Raw genomic sequence first — 16,441 nt, forward strand, 5'->3', positions numbered from 1 at the left:
TGCAACTGCTTTCTACAGTAAATGCTACTCCCAGACTAGATGACTTCTGCTTTTTATTGCTATTTTTATTTTGCTGGTTGTGTTCTGGTGGCTCTGACTTTATTTTTCTATCTCAGAAACTTGAAGCTGACATTCTTGATGCTAAAGCAAGCAAAGAACAAGCTCTTCAGGAGTTACAGCAGCAGCGACAGCAATCTACAGAATTAGACCTCCGAACAGCAGAACTGAGTAAACAACTTGAAGCAGCAAGAGAAGCGTATGCATTTCCTGTGTTACAGTACTTTTCAAAGTCAGAGATAAAACTAGAGTTGAAATTTTGTTCTCCTGTGATTCCTTAAAATCATAGATAAGTGATGTGTCCCCTCTGCTATGAGAACTGAGTTTTATCCCACCTGTTTTGTTTCACTCTATATGCCATGCAGACTCCATCTGCCATGTTGTCTCCTGTGAGTCACTGACTGCTGTGATACAGTACACTTCAGTTTATTCACTGTGCTTGTTGTCAGCTAAATATCTGAGCAGTTTGGTGCAGTGAGGTCTGTCTTTAAATATCTGTAGCTCTGTAACTTTTTTCAAAGACTAATTTGCAATTTGTGCATAAGCAGCAAAGGGGTAGTTTCTTTTCATTATAGCTGAAAAATCCATCTCAGAATAGTTTTTAGAGTTACTGGTATGTCTTCATTGTAGAGACAAAATGCCCATGTTCTGGGTGAAAAATGTATGCTTTGAACTAGTTATACAGTTAACATATTAAATAATAGAGACATTTAATGATACAAAATAACGCATGAAGAGGAATTTTTAAAAAATGCTATCTTTCTCTTTGTACTTGCAGGATGTCTAATGCTAAGTTGGATTTGCAGAAGAAATCTGATGCCCTTGAACAAGCGAAACAGCAAATTTCAAAGCAGGAGGAAGAAAAGGCCAGCCTCAAACAAAACCTTGAGAAATCAAATCAGGATACAAGTAAACAACTCAAGGAATTAGATTGTAAAATGCAAGCAGCAACATCAGAGCTACAACAAGTAAAATTAGAGAAGGATAATCTACTAAAGGACCTTGCAGCTACCAAAGACAAGCTCTCAAAAAGTTCTGAATCCTTCAAAAAAAGAAAGGAAGAATTAGAAAAAGAAATACAAAAAGGAAAAGCAGCTGTGGCAGAAATGGTTAGTAGTTTCTTTCATTAGACATTGTTTGGTGTATTTACAGTCTGATAAAATGGCTTTGCTTTCTGTCTGAAAGCAGAGTACACACAATGACAATGTATGGGAACTAACTGCCTTGAGGAAAAACAAATTGTGATTTTTAGTAGTTTATAGATGTGTCCTACCTTAAAATTTGTCTGGATGTCTACAGTAGTAAACATCAGTCATATCACACAACAGGATCCCTTTTTCTTGCTGCATGCCTTTAATATGGTGAAGAAAATAAATGGAGACAAGTGATGAAACAATTTGATGGGACATGTCACCCTTTTTAGAAACACATCAGCCTTGTTATAACAACACAAAGTTATAAATCCATTGCAAAAGTGCCACCATATTGAAGATGATGTTATTTTTCTGAGGCTATTTTAGTTATCTTTCTGCAGTCTTTGTATTTAGAACCTTCCTGTGCATTGTCTGGACGTGCTGGAAGGCTGTGTACTGCAGGCAGAGTAACATCATCTGTCATTTGTGGAGATGCCTAGTTTAAGGTATTATCAGAGTACTAGAACTATTTGAGTTTCAGAAAGGTCTCACAAGTGGCAGTATAAACAAGGTGCTTGACCACCAGAGCAATCTATTATGGTAAAGAAAATGAACTCTCACTAGCTTTAAAATAAATCATTTTCTTCCCTCTGTTGCTTTGTTGGTAGTGTGAATGGCCACTATATGAATAAGTGTTTTACAGATTTTCTTATACAGTTGTTCTGTCAGCCCTGCCTCAGACATGGTAGGGGTGTCTTTCTCATTCCCTTCTCATCTTACATGACATCATTTCCCAGAACCCATTCAGAGCTGCTTTTATTCTGGTCTAAAAAAAATTCTGTGCCTCATTTAAAATAACATTTCCTTTACTCTTTCACCTTCTTAAGATAAGCCTTTTTGTTTGCTTTACCTATTTACTGCTGTTTAAATGTTTGTTTCTCATAAAAACTTGCAGGATTTTTTCCCCAATTTAGACTTAAAGATAGGAGGTCAGATTCGGCTTCTAATTCTGTAGTCATTTGGAGTCTCGCCACTTTCTTAAGTTCATAGTATTTGGGCTTAAAATGTAGCTATATTTGCATACAAGTCCCGCAGATGTACTTGCTCTTGAGTTTCAGAACATGAAGAAATTTTGGATTCTGAGGAAAGTGATGAGCCTGCTGCTTCCCACAAGAAGAAGGGTTGCCAACAGTAGTTTCAAACAGGGAGACCATCCCTAACCAGAAAAACTCCTTGGCACATGGCTGCATTTGTTCATACAGGGTATCAGTTGTGTTCATCTTAGATTTACCACTGTTAAAGTTTTGAGAAGTTTTAAGCTGAAAATATGTCTGCAGCTGAGAAAGAAAGTTTTTTCACTGAAAAGAAAAGCATTATTTTTTTCAAGGCTTTGTAGATCCTTCAAAAATACCTGGTACCCAGTCTTAGAATCTCACGGGAATATTTCCTTGTCTTATGTTTTTTAGGAAAAATCTTGCCAAGAAGTAAAACACCAGCTCCAGGTACAAACAGAGTCTGTAGCTAAAGAGAGGAATGAATTGAAAAACTCACTGGAAAAAAAGGAGGGGGTAAGCTGTCTGCTTAGTTCCAAAAATCTAGAGACCAATAACAATAAACGTTTAAAAGATTCATTTTCAGTCTCACATGCTGGGAATGATGAGAGATAAAGAGGTTGCAGTTCTCAAGCTGTAACCTACCTGGGGCACTGATAGAAGGTGATACTAACATTTCCTAGATGTTAGTATGAAACTTTAAAATACATTTGACTCCTACCTTTCTGTGCCTCACATACCTTAGTGTGGGGGAATTTAGCCCCTCAGGTTTTTTCATTAGTGAAACAGTTACTTGGTATTATCATGTCCTCATTTTGTTCATACTTTCATACAATAAAAGTTACCTCATATCCTTAGATCTGTCTTAGTCTCAGGCCTGATCAGTATATTCTCTGTGTAGTTGACAGGACATTTTCAGATATCCTTGAAGGATTTAGTTGCTTTTGCAAACTTGTGTAAGTCACTTGCCTGTGACTAAGTAAGGACCAAATGTACTTCTTTTTTAAAGATGAGCATTCAGACTGCAAAATCACATAGTCCGGCTGGCAGCCTGAAGGCCAAATCTGCTTTCATAGATTTCCTTACCCAAACTGTCACCTGTTCCCTGAAGGAATCAGAAAAGATGATCAGTGGACACAGTTTAGTGGTCTGTGATGGCCTCTTAGTGCCTGAAAGAGGGTTTGTGGATGCGCAGGTGAGACTGTGGTTGTGCTGTGGCTACTGCTGCTACTCCCCTGGCTCCTCTCTCATTCAGCAGAAGCACTGTGGTGCTCTGTGGCAAGTGCAGAAGGGTGAGTTTGGTATCTGCTGCAGTTGACTTGAGAAAAGCTGTCTGCTCTTAATTTTGAACTACAGTTGCTCCAAGGGTAGGAAATAGGGCATAACAGATTATTTTAATGTGTTATAATAGCTCTTAAAATCTACTTGCCAGTGTTTGACCACCTAGTTCTGAAGCAGAAGGTAGCAGCAGCAGCACTGTGGGATGGTCTGGTTCTGTGTACACGAAACAACAGTAGCGTACTTGGAAACTGTTTCCTGCAAATAATCTGCAGTTCTTTATGAAAATTTAAGAGTGGGAATACTGGATCACAAGAAAGATACAGCTTGGGATCTGGTCTCTGGCAAAGGAAAGTAGCAGATGCCTAGAGAAAAGTAGAGATCCTCCACAACTTCTAGCAGGCTTTTGGGAGCTGATTTCTTGAAGCTGTATCTTCAGCTTTAACAGCTTTGACCAGTTTTTCATCTGAAATTATCTGCTTTTTGAATTACATAATTAGTCATCCACACAGTTCAATAGGCAGTTTCACATACTTCAACATGTACAAATAGTGATTTAGTTTAAAATGATACACAGTTATTTAATATTTTCAAATACAGATTTCTAAGCAGTTATCGATAGAACTTGATTCAGCACGAGCGCAAGTACTGGAAATTCAGGGTCTTCTGAAGGAGAAAGAAAAAAGCGAGCAACATCTCCAGGGGAAGCTGAGAGAGTTAAAGGAATCTTTTGAGCAGAAGAAAAAACATAGTGAGACGCTGCAAGCTGAATTAAAAACTGCCCTTTTAGAAAAGGTAAGACTGTCCTCTCTTACTCCTTTAAGGAAATTAATGTGAATTTGATAAAAGCTGCAGCTTTCGTGTCAATGTTGTTGTGATAAACATCTCTGCTGTGGTTTTGCTGGAAATTATAAGGTCAGGATGTGGAAACAAGGTCTTCAGATGCTGTTGGAGAGAGAAACAACATCATCAACAATAGCAATAACAAAGTACAAAGAACCAGTGCTGAAATGTGATTTCTGTAGGAATTGAGTTTCAATAAAATTATAAAAAAGGGCTAGATTGAACGTGTTTATTTTACTTCAGGAGCATGCTGTGAGGCAAGAGCTGCCATTTTCTTGTAAAACAGTAGAATTTTGTGAGAGTTGTGTAGACAAACTCTGCAGTGTCTTGTAACATCCATGGCAGTTTTAAACCAAGTCTTCTCTTACTATATCAAAAGAATTTATCTGAGTGAAGGTATGACACTCAAACCATAATGGAAAGAGTTCAGATGTCTTACAACATTAGGGAGTGCTGTGTTGTGTGTCTGTGCCATGCACTGTTAAATGTTGCTCCAGCTTTGGCTGCCCTATGCTCCATGATGATATATGTGCTTTAGTCAGTCTGGAAATTTTAGGACTTGGAAACATTTAGATTTTTAATGTTTGGTCTTAATGTGTTTCACTTAGTCTTTTAACATGAATTAAATTAGGTACAAAATATTACCGTAAAGTCACAAACATCAGATTACTGAACTGCTATTTCATAAGTGGAAAAAAATATCATCTTGCAGTGGAAATGCAGTTTACTGAAATGATTAAGCTTACTTTACTGTCTGTAACTTTAACTGAAACTTCCTGTGCTTATGTTTCAGGCAGAACTGGAGAATAAACTTCAACAGCAGTCTATTTTATCAGCACAGGAGCTTAAAGCAGAAAAAGTCAAGCTAGCAGACTTACAGAAAACCCATGAAAAACATAAGGAAAACACAGAGAAGTTGCAGCTGGACCTTTATGGGAAAGAGTCTGAGCTGCTGGCAACCAGGCAAGACCTTAAGGTACTTATAGTCATTTTAATGTCATATGTGACTTAGTAGATCTGTTTATATCTATTTTGAAGACCAAGAAACAGTGCAAGAACTGTATAGGTGGAGAAAAGGTTTTCTGCTATATATAGAATTTAGTGCTGTTCAATCCCTTCCCCTAGGACAAAGTACATCCTGAAACTAATTTAAAGCCATGAGATTTTTACCAGTTTACCTGAAATACCCTTGCATTTGTGCAGCAGCAGAGTGAAAGTTTGTTTGTTTATTTTCATATTCTTTTAAGAGTTAATTTTTCATGTTGTTTTTTCTTTTTATATATTGTAGCTTTCAACTCTTTTAAACAGCATAGCTAATTAGGACAAAGACTGTCAGCATGTGAGTAACGGCTTATCTTCTAGATGATTTAACTAGAATTTTAGTTGTCAGTCTTTTCCCATGGCCTTGCCTCTTCTGCTTCTTCCTGGCTGATTGCAGACTTTCAGCAATGTTAAACTAATAGACACAGGTTGAGAGACCTGCCTGGAATACAAGTGTCTGAACTTAGTCATTGAAGTGTTTGCTATTCCTAGGCTGAATTTATCTGATTTGGTATTAGGGTGTAGTGCCTTCAAAGAGGTATTGCTAGGAGTTGAGTCAGTCAGCAGAGGTGGGGTTTGTACCTTTTTTTCTGCACTCCCTCCTTCATGTCAGTGCTAAGCCAAAGCTCTGTTTAGTCCCAGGGCATACTGTGCTGCAGAGACTGGCTGTCTATTGGCAAGATGTGTAGCTTTGGCACTTTTCACTTCAGATGAATCCCAGTGCAGTTTTGTCTCTGTCTGTCTGCACTGTTGTTGTAGGCTCTTCTGAAGTTTATGGAGAGAAATAGTCACTCTGGGAGGACAGATCATCTGATCTGTTTTAGATGTCAGCTTCTGTTCACTTTGTTATGTATAAAGGGAGCCTTTGGTGACTGCTTAGATTTCATCACTCCCTTTCACCTGTCCCAGTGGAGGCCTTTCAGTCCTACCACAGAAAATGATAAAGGTCTTGTGGCCATTTCAGATAGGCTCGTGTGAGCAGCGGAGCCTTAGCCAAACTCCAGGTTTGGTGTTATTTTAAGAAAAAGAGAAATAGCTCCTTTACACATAGGCCATTGGAGTTTTATTCATCTTACTTCTCTGTAGCATTAGATTACCTGCCACATTTCCCTGCAGGTTACAGAAGCTTTGCTTTCTATGTGGCTTGGTTGCATTCGCTATGTTAAATTATGAAGAACTTCAACATGATTAACAAGCAATGGTGGTTTAAACATATTCTTTCCTATGGTTAGTTACTATAGCACACATACCTCTGAGTTAGTTTTCTGCATTGAGTTTAGATCAACATCTGGCAATGCAATGACCTGTAAAAGCATTGGATGTGCTCACTAACTGGGTTTTTTAGTATAGTTTTCATTTAGGTATTGCTTGTTGAAAAAAACAACTTAATTTATTTAGGATTGGTGAGGTCTGCTTGCCACCACTTTTTTCTGTAAAATGTAGAAGAGGGATAAGGTGAGGGGCCAGTCTTTAATTATGGATGTGCTACATCATTACAATGTTAACCTAAAGAATCAGTGATAACTTAGAAGGCTGCAAAAGAAAAAACACATTCAGAAAGTCTCAGTGTGATAATGTTAGTCTTGGGAGCTGAATATCAAAATGCCACTCAAGTCAGAAGAACCTTATGGTTGAATTTCACGGTCCAATTCAAGGTCAATTGTCTGGATTATGTTTTGCCTTCGGTGATTTACTAAATAAAAGTAAATAATTTGAGCCGGAGCTATGGATTTTGGTTAAACTTTGAGACCGAAGCTGATGGGTGAGCCTGGGGTTCAGATTGGTCTTAATCTTATTAGTAAACAGTAGTAGTTTTCAGAACTTGTATGTAAGGTGAGTTTAGGTGTCTTTCAGTGCAGGATTTTTAGTAGAGATACGAACTCCCTGCACAGATGTGTTGAGTCAGCACGGTTTGAAGCCCAGCATTGTCTAGAACAGGCACGGCCAGGCTGTATTGTGAGATCCCAGCAGTGCTGGGTTTTCTTTAGTTAAAAATACTACAAAGGAAAACTTAAATACTCTCACGTGGTGTAGCACCATGCTATTGGCGTGGCTAAGGTTTCAGGCGTGGGGATAGATCATAAAAGGCCATACAGCGTATGGGTGACATGAGTAGGGTGGTAGGTCTGGTTCCTGGGAGGGGATGGCAGGAGTTGGGCTGTACACAGAGCACCATCTGCTGGCATCTGTTCGGAATATCAGGGCTGGGAGACCCAGGTGTGATTGGAAAGAGAAAATGCTTCAGTGAAGTTTTGCGGTTGTAGATACCGCGTTGCATGAGAGGGAGCTGCAAAGCGGGCAGCTGCTCTCTGGAGTGCCAGCAGCACGGCTGAATCCTGGTGTCTGGTTCAGGAACAGAAGACCCTTGCTACGTGCATCTGGCTACAGCTAAACTTGGAAGCTGTAAGGCTTGCAGAGAGGAAAAGTGAGAAGTGTTGTAACAAAATTGGAAGTGAAAACACAGTTGTAATTTTATGATTACTATTTGCTGCAAGTTAATTTTGGTTTAAAAATGCACCTTCTATAACAGTAGATACACTCATACATTTTTGTCTCTGTGACTGGAAAAACAAATTGGGTAGGATTTGAGTACTTGTAAAAGCTATAGCTTTTGATGGAAAAGAATATAATAAAAGAATACCACTAAATATTTCTTATGTATAAAGTGCATATACAAATATATGTAAATATTTTTGTGTACACACACACAAAATATTTCATGTTTGTTTTTTTTTTTTTTTTTAGTGGAAAAGACATTAAAGATTTTTTTTATATAAAAGAGTTAGTAAAAATGCAGAACTTAATTTTACCTTGATTTTGAATTAGTGCAGACATACTTTACGTGAATCCTGCTCTCCTGAGCTCTGCTGAGTATCTTTCAGTCTTGGCATTTGTGTTTTTTGTAGTCAGTTCTGGTTTCCTCTGTGTTCTCAGAAGAATGTTTCTTTGCCACCAATATTGGCATTGCTGTCAGTGTATCTTCATTGGATGTTCTGGGAAATGTTCATGCTGCTGAAGCTCAGGTCTGTAAGTCAGGAGCCCAAGTTGCCTACAGTCAGTCTAACCCTCTGTAGGAAGTGAAGAGAGATCAGGTTAGCATCTGCATAATACGCATAATGCTTCTGCATAATACAGTGCAGAGTAGGCTGAATACTGTCTCCCCTTATATGAATGTATTAGTCCAGGTATAGACACAATGAGAGAACCTGTCCGGTGTTGAGAGAGGAGTATCTTCTATTGTGAGGATTTTAATTTTGGTGTCACTATCCACTTCATCAAATTTCATCATCCTGTGCTAACAAATTGGATGTAACCACGTTTTTTCCACTGGAAACAAATTTGAATAAAAGCTCTGACTTCATTATGTTTCTTCCTAAAACTGCAGACACTATTTGTCTTCCTGTGAAGATGTTGTATGATGATGCTACACATCCCATGCTTTCTTATTTTTAGGAAATTATGGTACTCCACTGCCCACAGTGGAGCAGAGAGGGATAATTTTGTTTTCTGAAAGACCCACACTGCTGAAAGCTTGAAATTACAAAAGCACTTCCTATTTTGCTTCAAAATGTTTCTGAGTTAACACCTTGCAAAGTGTTAAGTAGTAAACTCTAATATCTCAGAAAGCAAATAAAATAATTTGTCTGCTAATTAATTTTAAAAGCCAGGGTGAACTTTTTAAGAGCCACCAGGGTTGTTGAAAATGCTATTGAATCAGCAGTGTTCCATCATTGGTGTTTCAAACTAAATCTGACTCTACAGGCAAAACACTTTAGACGTTACAAGAGAGGGCTAGTAGGCATCAGAAATAAATTTGGTTTTAAATCAGCGTGGGAGTGGCTAAAGCATATGCATAATTAAGTGAAGTCAAAGTTTTGATTATCATTCCTTGTAAAATCACTAACCTTCAACAAGTGGTTTGATTAGGATTTACATAAGAGCTTCAAAAAGAATTCAGTTTATCTTGAAAGACTTTAAATCCTTACTGGTGGACTGGAGGTGATAAAGTTATTACTAATAATAAATCTCCTCACCTCTGATACATTCTGTATCTTAATGTCAAAAATTTCATAAAATACCAATATTTTGGGGGAGTGGAGGATGAGTTCGAAGCTTTTCTTTATTGTTGGCTCTTTGTGAAGGAACATACTTCTAGGGGAGCTAGTCTATGTCTAAGCCAACAGCTTTAAAAAACATATCCTCCAGAATGCTAACTCAAGAAGAACCCCAAAGTTTGACTTTGCTGTGAGCAAATAGAATAAGCCTTGAGGTGCAAGTTTTTGGATGTTCCTTGGGTTTCTGTGACCTGCTGTAGAGAGATAAATACAAGTTCTTTTTCTAGGTAATGGGAAAGTTGGAGGCAAATTAAAATGTAATCTGTAGTGTACTTTGAATGGAAGTTTAAATTTTGTGTTTAAAATGCTGATGCAAGTGAGATTGTGAAACGTTTTGTCCTGATACTAGCATTTTTAGCTTGTACACTTCACTTCAGGATTTTCAAAAATTCTACAATTGTCCTAGCACTGGCTTCTTTAAGTCATCAGTAAAAAATATCATTGAATGACTTTTGAAATCTTCACAATATAGTTTCACTGACTCCTAAGTAACAGCTGTCTAGACTTATAGAGCACTTGATTTGCCCAGGGAATAAAATAAATTTGTGTGAGCAAATTCAAGTTCATTCTCTTTTCATTAGTCACCTTTCATTCTCTGCCCTTTTGAATGTTTTTACCTTTTCTTTGTGGAAAGATGTAAGCTGGAATATATACAGTAAGGTGTTGCTGAAAATGCTACTAGCACAGTTTCTTTTTACTTAGGGTAACCTTATAACCTAAAAGTTTCTGTAACTGTGCTCTGTCAACATTTGAAGCCAGATGTTGCACCTCTAGATAACGATTTTTCCATGTGAAAATGTTTAAGTGACTGTTGAGTATCTGAAGCTCTTATACTGACAGATAATTTGCAGAACTCTCTTTGTAATTAGTCTGCAGAAGAAAAACTTGCTCTAGCTCAAGAAGAATTAGTTTCCAGCAGAAATCGAATTGCTAGCAATAATCAGCAGATTCAGGAATTGAAAAAGGCAAAGTCTACACTGGAGCAGGATGCATCAAAGAAGGAGCAGCAGCTGGGCGAGAAGACCAAAATGTTACAGGATCTTCAGAATGACAGGGTAAATGCTTCTGTCTTTTGAAATCTTCACACAGACACATCCACCCCACGAAGGCACTCTATTAATTCCTGTTACATCTCTAAACAAGGGATATTTTGAGGGCCTAGCACTGTTGCAGTGCATAGCAATGGCAGTTTTACTGAATCTCTGATGCCAAGACTTTTAGCAAAGTGAATTTGGTTTGCAATAGGGTGTTAATTTGTTCTAAGTGGCTAGACAGGTGGAAAAACATTATCAGTTTTAAATTTAAAACATGGTGCTAATTGTTTGTGCTATGAACTGTGGATAGAGATATGTGGCAGTTGTTTCCTCTCAATTACAAAGCCTCCAAGTAAGTTTTGGGCCTGTTTTTTGTTTGGTGTTTTTTTTTTTTTTTTTTTATTTTGTGAATTTGGAAGAGGTTCCTTCTCTAGCACTTTTTATTTCTCTTTAAGATTTTGAAAGAAAAAGACTTGGCTAATGAAAAATGTAAAACAACAGAGCTCCAGGAAATAAGGAGTAGACTTGAAAAAGAAAGTGTCAAGCTGGGTGAAGAGCTTAGAGCCTGCAAGCAAGAATTTGAGAAGGTATATTGAGAAAAAGTGAATCTTCATGTGGTTGGTTATCTGATAAGAAATATGTGCCTACTCAGTAGATGTTATCTGCAATGGCTATGCAAAGATGGTTGCTGTAAATATCAGTATCACAGGTAAGGGAACCAAAGCACAGATTTTGTTGAGGTTCCTGAGCAATGCTGACTTGATTAGTGATAATCCTGGAGCACTGGTGCCCAGTGTTCTTGGCCAGCTGGACCACATAACTTGTATTAGCTTCAGGATGGATTGTATGTCCTGGCTTTTCTTTTGTTCCACTGTAGATTCACTGTGCATACGCTTGCTTGACTATTCTGAAGTGCAGAAAAGATGTCCAAAAGTGTCGTGAATGTGAAATTTCCCAGATACCCTAGGCACATCTGGTATTTCTCAAGGGTGTGATGTAGAGTTGAAACTCCCTTGATGTACTGTGGTTTCTTAAAATGTCTTAAGAAGTCACAGTTGGGGAAGAAGCAATGTCAGGAGCCTCATAAAAGACTAACTCTCTTCCAAAATCATAACAATCAAATGAGCTTTCTAAAGGGTAAAAGTTTGGAGGCTTTAATTAAATAATTTTTATTCTTCAGTAAAACAAACTTTCTTATCACATTCTAGGCATTTAATTTTGTAATATCTGTGGAAACAAACACACCTAAAAGGCTGTAGTTCCTGTTTTCTATATTATGCTATTAGTAATTATATTTGCCTCCATTAAGCACACAGGGTTTAAGTTTCTGCACGAGTATAAATGAAAGTATGCTGCCTATATGCTAATAAAAAGAAAATAACATGATACGAGTTTCAGATGTTCTTTTGTTCTCCAATGTTTAGAAAATTGTCTCTTATTTTTAGATAGAAGTCTGTACTTTGTTTCTGTCAAGCAATCTATGCCCAGTATTTCCTTGGATTTTGGGGAAGGGTTGATATAATTCTTGTCATTCCTAAAAATCTCTAAAGAATAAAATTTATAAAGATGTCTATAAAATGTGTGCACATTAATGGCAGCTTAATATTAATCACTTGATCTCCCTATAAGAATTCAGACTGAAACAGAAGTTGTCTCCTAAAGGCTTATACTGTTTACCATCTCCTATCAACGAATGGGTAGATATGCATCTATAGGGCATCCCCCTGTCCTCAGGATATGTTCTCTTGCTGTCTTTGGTTTGGTTTTAATTTGTGACATGAGTTCTGATATATGGAAAACTGGCAACCCCTATTAGTCTGTGAGTACCTGCATGCTTGACTGTAATTTTAAGGAGAATGGTTCCTATAAATTTAACTATTCTGCTTCAGGATTTTTTGTGTTTTATCACAGGAGAACAAGTAAAACTAATATTTAAAATCAATGTATCATCCTACTTGCTTAAAATATAAGGTAATTATTTATACCTTTAAGATTAATGAAACTAGCTTTCTTCCATAGTATTTGTTTTTTACACTGTCACTAAGACACTTTTAACCTCATTATTGCAACCAGAGATCAATGTGAAGTAAATTTTAGAACAGACTCTAGAAAATTGTAATGGGACGTATCTTTTCAAAGAACTGTTGGAAATAATCCAGCAGGACTTTCACTACTTCAGTAGAAACATACATTCAATTTATTTTAAAAATTGCATGTTGTTCATAATATAGGTGTAAGATTAAAATCTTTGATCATGAAAATCAGTGATACTTTGTGCTATAAAATCATCCTGTCTTCCAGTGATAAAGCTAAAAATTATTGCCGTTCTCTCCTTGGAAAGAATTACAGTAGTTTTGAATTTAAATTATTTACACTTTCAGTGTTTCTCCTTTAACTTTGAGCTCTGTTTCCTAACAGGAGGTGGCAAATCTCAAGGATGCAAAACAGCTATTGATTCAACAGAAATTAGAGCTGCAGAGCAAAATAGAAAATATGAATTCAGCTCTGGAACAGGAGAAGAGCACCCATCAAGCTGTCAGAGATCAGATGAAAAACAGAGAAGAGGAGCTGAAGAAAGAATGTGCTGAAATTGAAGCTAAACTGGTCAGTATGTCAGAGAGTATAAAACTGTTTTGTGAACACGCCTTTGGGTTCTTTCAGGGACAAAGAGGAAGCAAGGAGTTGACTTTAGTTTCACATTACATTAATTTTTAAACGACAAGGTCAGAAATCTTTGAGGTGTAGGAAAATTCGGTGGGATAACAGCCTCATCTAATAGAGAGTTTGTTGCTTAAAAGTAGTGATTCTAGTACAGTAAGATTCTTTGCCTCAATTAAATGTAGGGAATAGGGAAAAAATACTTGGAAGATTGTTTTTCATTGTTGCATTGTTTTCTTAGCACACAGAGAAAAAAGAGAAAGAAGAAGAAAACCGGAAACATGAGGAAAAGGAGACCAAGCTCACCATGCAGGTCACAGCTCTGAATGAAAACCTGGCTACCATGAAGAAAGAGTGGCAAAGCAGTCAGAGGCGAGTGAGCGAGCTAGAGAAGCAGACGGATGATTTACGTGGGGACATTGCCGTCTTGGAAGCAACAGTGCAGAATAATCAGGATGAGAGAAGAGCGTTGCTGGAGAGGTAAGCCATATGGTCATGATGATGTGGAAGTGTAGTATGGGAAATGGATAGCCTCACGCTGAAAACTTGTTTCAGTTGATTCAGGATTGCCTGTGCGTTCTTTATTCAAATTCGTGTCTGTTCCTGGTGCCTGGGCCATGGGCAGTTTCCAGAGTGTAACCTTATGTCGTCCCTGCCAAAGCACAGCAAGGGGTGTTGGGGACACACCGTGCTCTTTGTGGGCTTTGACAGGGTGACCGTTTTGTAGAAAATCAGGCAGGCTTATCAGGACTTTACAAAGCCACAGCGCTCTGCTGGTGCTCAATGATCTATGCTCATCTGTAAGAGTCTTCTAAATCCATTGGGCTCCTCTGAACTTTGAGGTGTGTAGGTGGTGGCTTCTCATCTCATCTGTTGTGTGAACCTTGCGAGGCCTGGCAGAATGAGCTTCTCTTACCAGAGCTAACTATCCTTCTCCATCACTCGGAGGGTCCCCTGCCTTGACTCAGAGTAGATGCACTAGTCATCCAGAAGCCTGGAAGAGATTCCTTAGTGCCTCCAGTAACATAGAATTTGCTTAGGGTCTTCTAGGTATGCCCACTGCTCAATGTTAGGAGATTTGAATGTGTAATTGGATTAGATAGGCTAAGGTTCACACAGGAGGTATTGTCTTCCTGACAACCTGCATTCTTCTTTTCTCCGGTTCTGCTGTTGTCTCTACAATATATTTAAATCTTAAGTAAGCAGAGTGCCTTTTCTTCAGGCAGCAGGAGGCATGCAAGGCAGTGGGAGTTACCTGAAATTACAAGGGCATAAGAAACACTTGTGAGATAGGAAACTTTCTTCATCCTTATTTACTGACATGTTAGGTGAAGACAGTGGAAAACTCTTTTTGATATTGTCAAGCTTGCCAATTTGTTCTTTGAGCAGTAGACCTTGGGAAAGGATGGAATCAATTCAAGTGAGATCCTCTTTCTTTGACAATCCCTTGCCATACTGTGGTGAACTCATCCAGTAACCATTTATAGCTTGGCAGAAAAACACTCTTTGAAATTTGACTTTCAACAGTTAACTGAATTTTAGCTGATGGGAGATGACCATACTAAAAGAAGAAGGTTTTTTTTCTGCTCCATTGTCTGACCTGATCTATTAGAGCTGGTTTGTGAGAGTTTCCTGTTGCACAGGGGTACTTACTGGGGCTTGCTGTTGATGGACTGCATTCAGTACTGTCCCTACTTTTGGGAGTAACTCCAGATATTAATAAGTTGCAGATATTTGGGAGCAATGCCAGATAATCTTAAACTGATTGTTACAACAGAACATTTTTCCAGTCAAGGCATCCAAGAACTTTTCACAGCAAAAATATTTTTGGCTGGACTTTATAAGAGTAACTTCTCAGACATAACAACCTGCTCAGAGGAGGCAGTGTACGTTGCCTTATATTCTTTAAGTGGACTATTTACTATTTTTCTGCAGGTGTATAAAAAGTGAGGGAGAAATTGAAAAGCTTCAAGCCAAACTTGTAGAAATGAAGAAAAAGCTGGACAACACTACTGCTGCAATGCAGGAACTTGGCCGAGAAAACCAGTCATTGCAGGTATAATTTGATTTGAAGCAATTGAACCTGTTGATTGTCTGTGTGGGAACTTAGGAGAGTTTCAAGTTTGTGTCAGATTATTGGTGGGTTACCTTTCCAGAGAGATTAGGATGTTTTGCTTGTGGTGTACTGGGGCCATATTGGTGTCTGCAGGTTCTTAAATCTGCTCATAGTTTTGAAACTTGGAAGATTTTCCTTCTGAATCAAATACAAGCTCTCGGTATCATGATAGAATTGGTACTTCTATACCATGCTGGGTAGTGTGTGCAGTGAAAATAGAAGAAATTAGTAGGAATTAATAATGCATTTTAAAAAGCCTCTGCTTTTTAAATATCTTCTATATAGATCAAACACACCCAAGCTCTCAACAGGAAGTGGGCAGAAGACAATGAGGTACAGAATTGTATGGCCTGTGGAAAAGGCTTTTCGGTGACAGTGAGAAGGGTAGGTATGTTTTACTGTGTGTCTGTGGGGATTTTCTTTTTCGGTTGTTTTCAAACTCTTAGATGGCATACAAACTTGAGAAAATGTCCTTAATAGTGCTGTAACACTCAGGACATCTCAAATACGGTTATTGCTTGCAGTGCCTTAAATACTAAAAGTAAAGTTTGTGAAACTTACTTTATTCATGAGTCTTTTGCTATTTTAACAGCATCAGTTTATAAACAGTGTTAAAATAGTTCAGTCCCTTAAGTGAGCAATCAAAATTACACTGTTGTAAGAGTATTTGCAGTAAATTTATTTATAACCAGTCTGAACTGGATTTGTTGTAAATTTGTAGAAATTAGATATATGTGAAAATGAGGCATCAACATCATCTGGTGCTTTGTGACTATGTATTTCTAAACACTAACTAGACATGGAACAGAAGAAGCAACTGGATGCGTTTCAGGTCTGTAGTCAGACCTTCTTTGTATAAACAGCTGTGGTCAGGTAAGACGTTGGCATCCCTCAATTGACAGGGTCTGCCCTTCATCCAGAGATTACTGTCCCTCCAGCAAGTGACTTGGCAATGAAGTAGATGAGAAGTAATTACGAGGTTCATTATGCAGTGCTTCCTGACTTGGTCTCAGGTGGCTCTCCCTGCCCTGCATTTTTTCAGAGATGTTCTTTGGGTAGTCTTTGAACAAAGGCTGCTGGTTCCTTTGATTCAAGGACGCTTATCAGTGTGAAA

General features: G+C 38.0%; 1 protein-coding gene across 3 annotated transcripts in view; it reads left to right on the forward strand.

Annotated features, from left to right (window-relative positions):
• Nucleotides 1–16,441, forward strand: part of EEA1 (early endosome antigen 1) — a 76,128-nt gene that overhangs the window by 53,225 nt on the left and 6,462 nt on the right. For all 3 annotated transcript variants that reach the window (XM_042792243.1, XM_042792244.1, XM_042792245.1), the window contains 11 exons: nucleotides 117–256; nucleotides 836–1,166; nucleotides 2,657–2,758; nucleotides 4,121–4,315; nucleotides 5,157–5,339; nucleotides 10,389–10,574; nucleotides 11,009–11,140; nucleotides 12,972–13,157; nucleotides 13,453–13,691; nucleotides 15,147–15,267; nucleotides 15,613–15,711. In XM_042792243.1, coding sequence (XP_042648177.1) covers nucleotides 117–256; nucleotides 836–1,166; nucleotides 2,657–2,758; nucleotides 4,121–4,315; nucleotides 5,157–5,339; nucleotides 10,389–10,574; nucleotides 11,009–11,140; nucleotides 12,972–13,157; nucleotides 13,453–13,691; nucleotides 15,147–15,267; nucleotides 15,613–15,711 — 1,914 coding nt within the window. The remainder of the gene's footprint in view (nucleotides 1–116; nucleotides 257–835; nucleotides 1,167–2,656; nucleotides 2,759–4,120; nucleotides 4,316–5,156; nucleotides 5,340–10,388; nucleotides 10,575–11,008; nucleotides 11,141–12,971; nucleotides 13,158–13,452; nucleotides 13,692–15,146; nucleotides 15,268–15,612; nucleotides 15,712–16,441) is intronic.

This window comes from Tyto alba, unplaced genomic scaffold, assembly GCF_018691265.1.
Source record: "Tyto alba isolate M040663 unplaced genomic scaffold, T.alba_DEE_v4.0 Super-Scaffold_2, whole genome shotgun sequence".
NCBI classification, from domain to species: domain Eukaryota; kingdom Metazoa; phylum Chordata; class Aves; order Strigiformes; family Tytonidae; genus Tyto; species Tyto alba.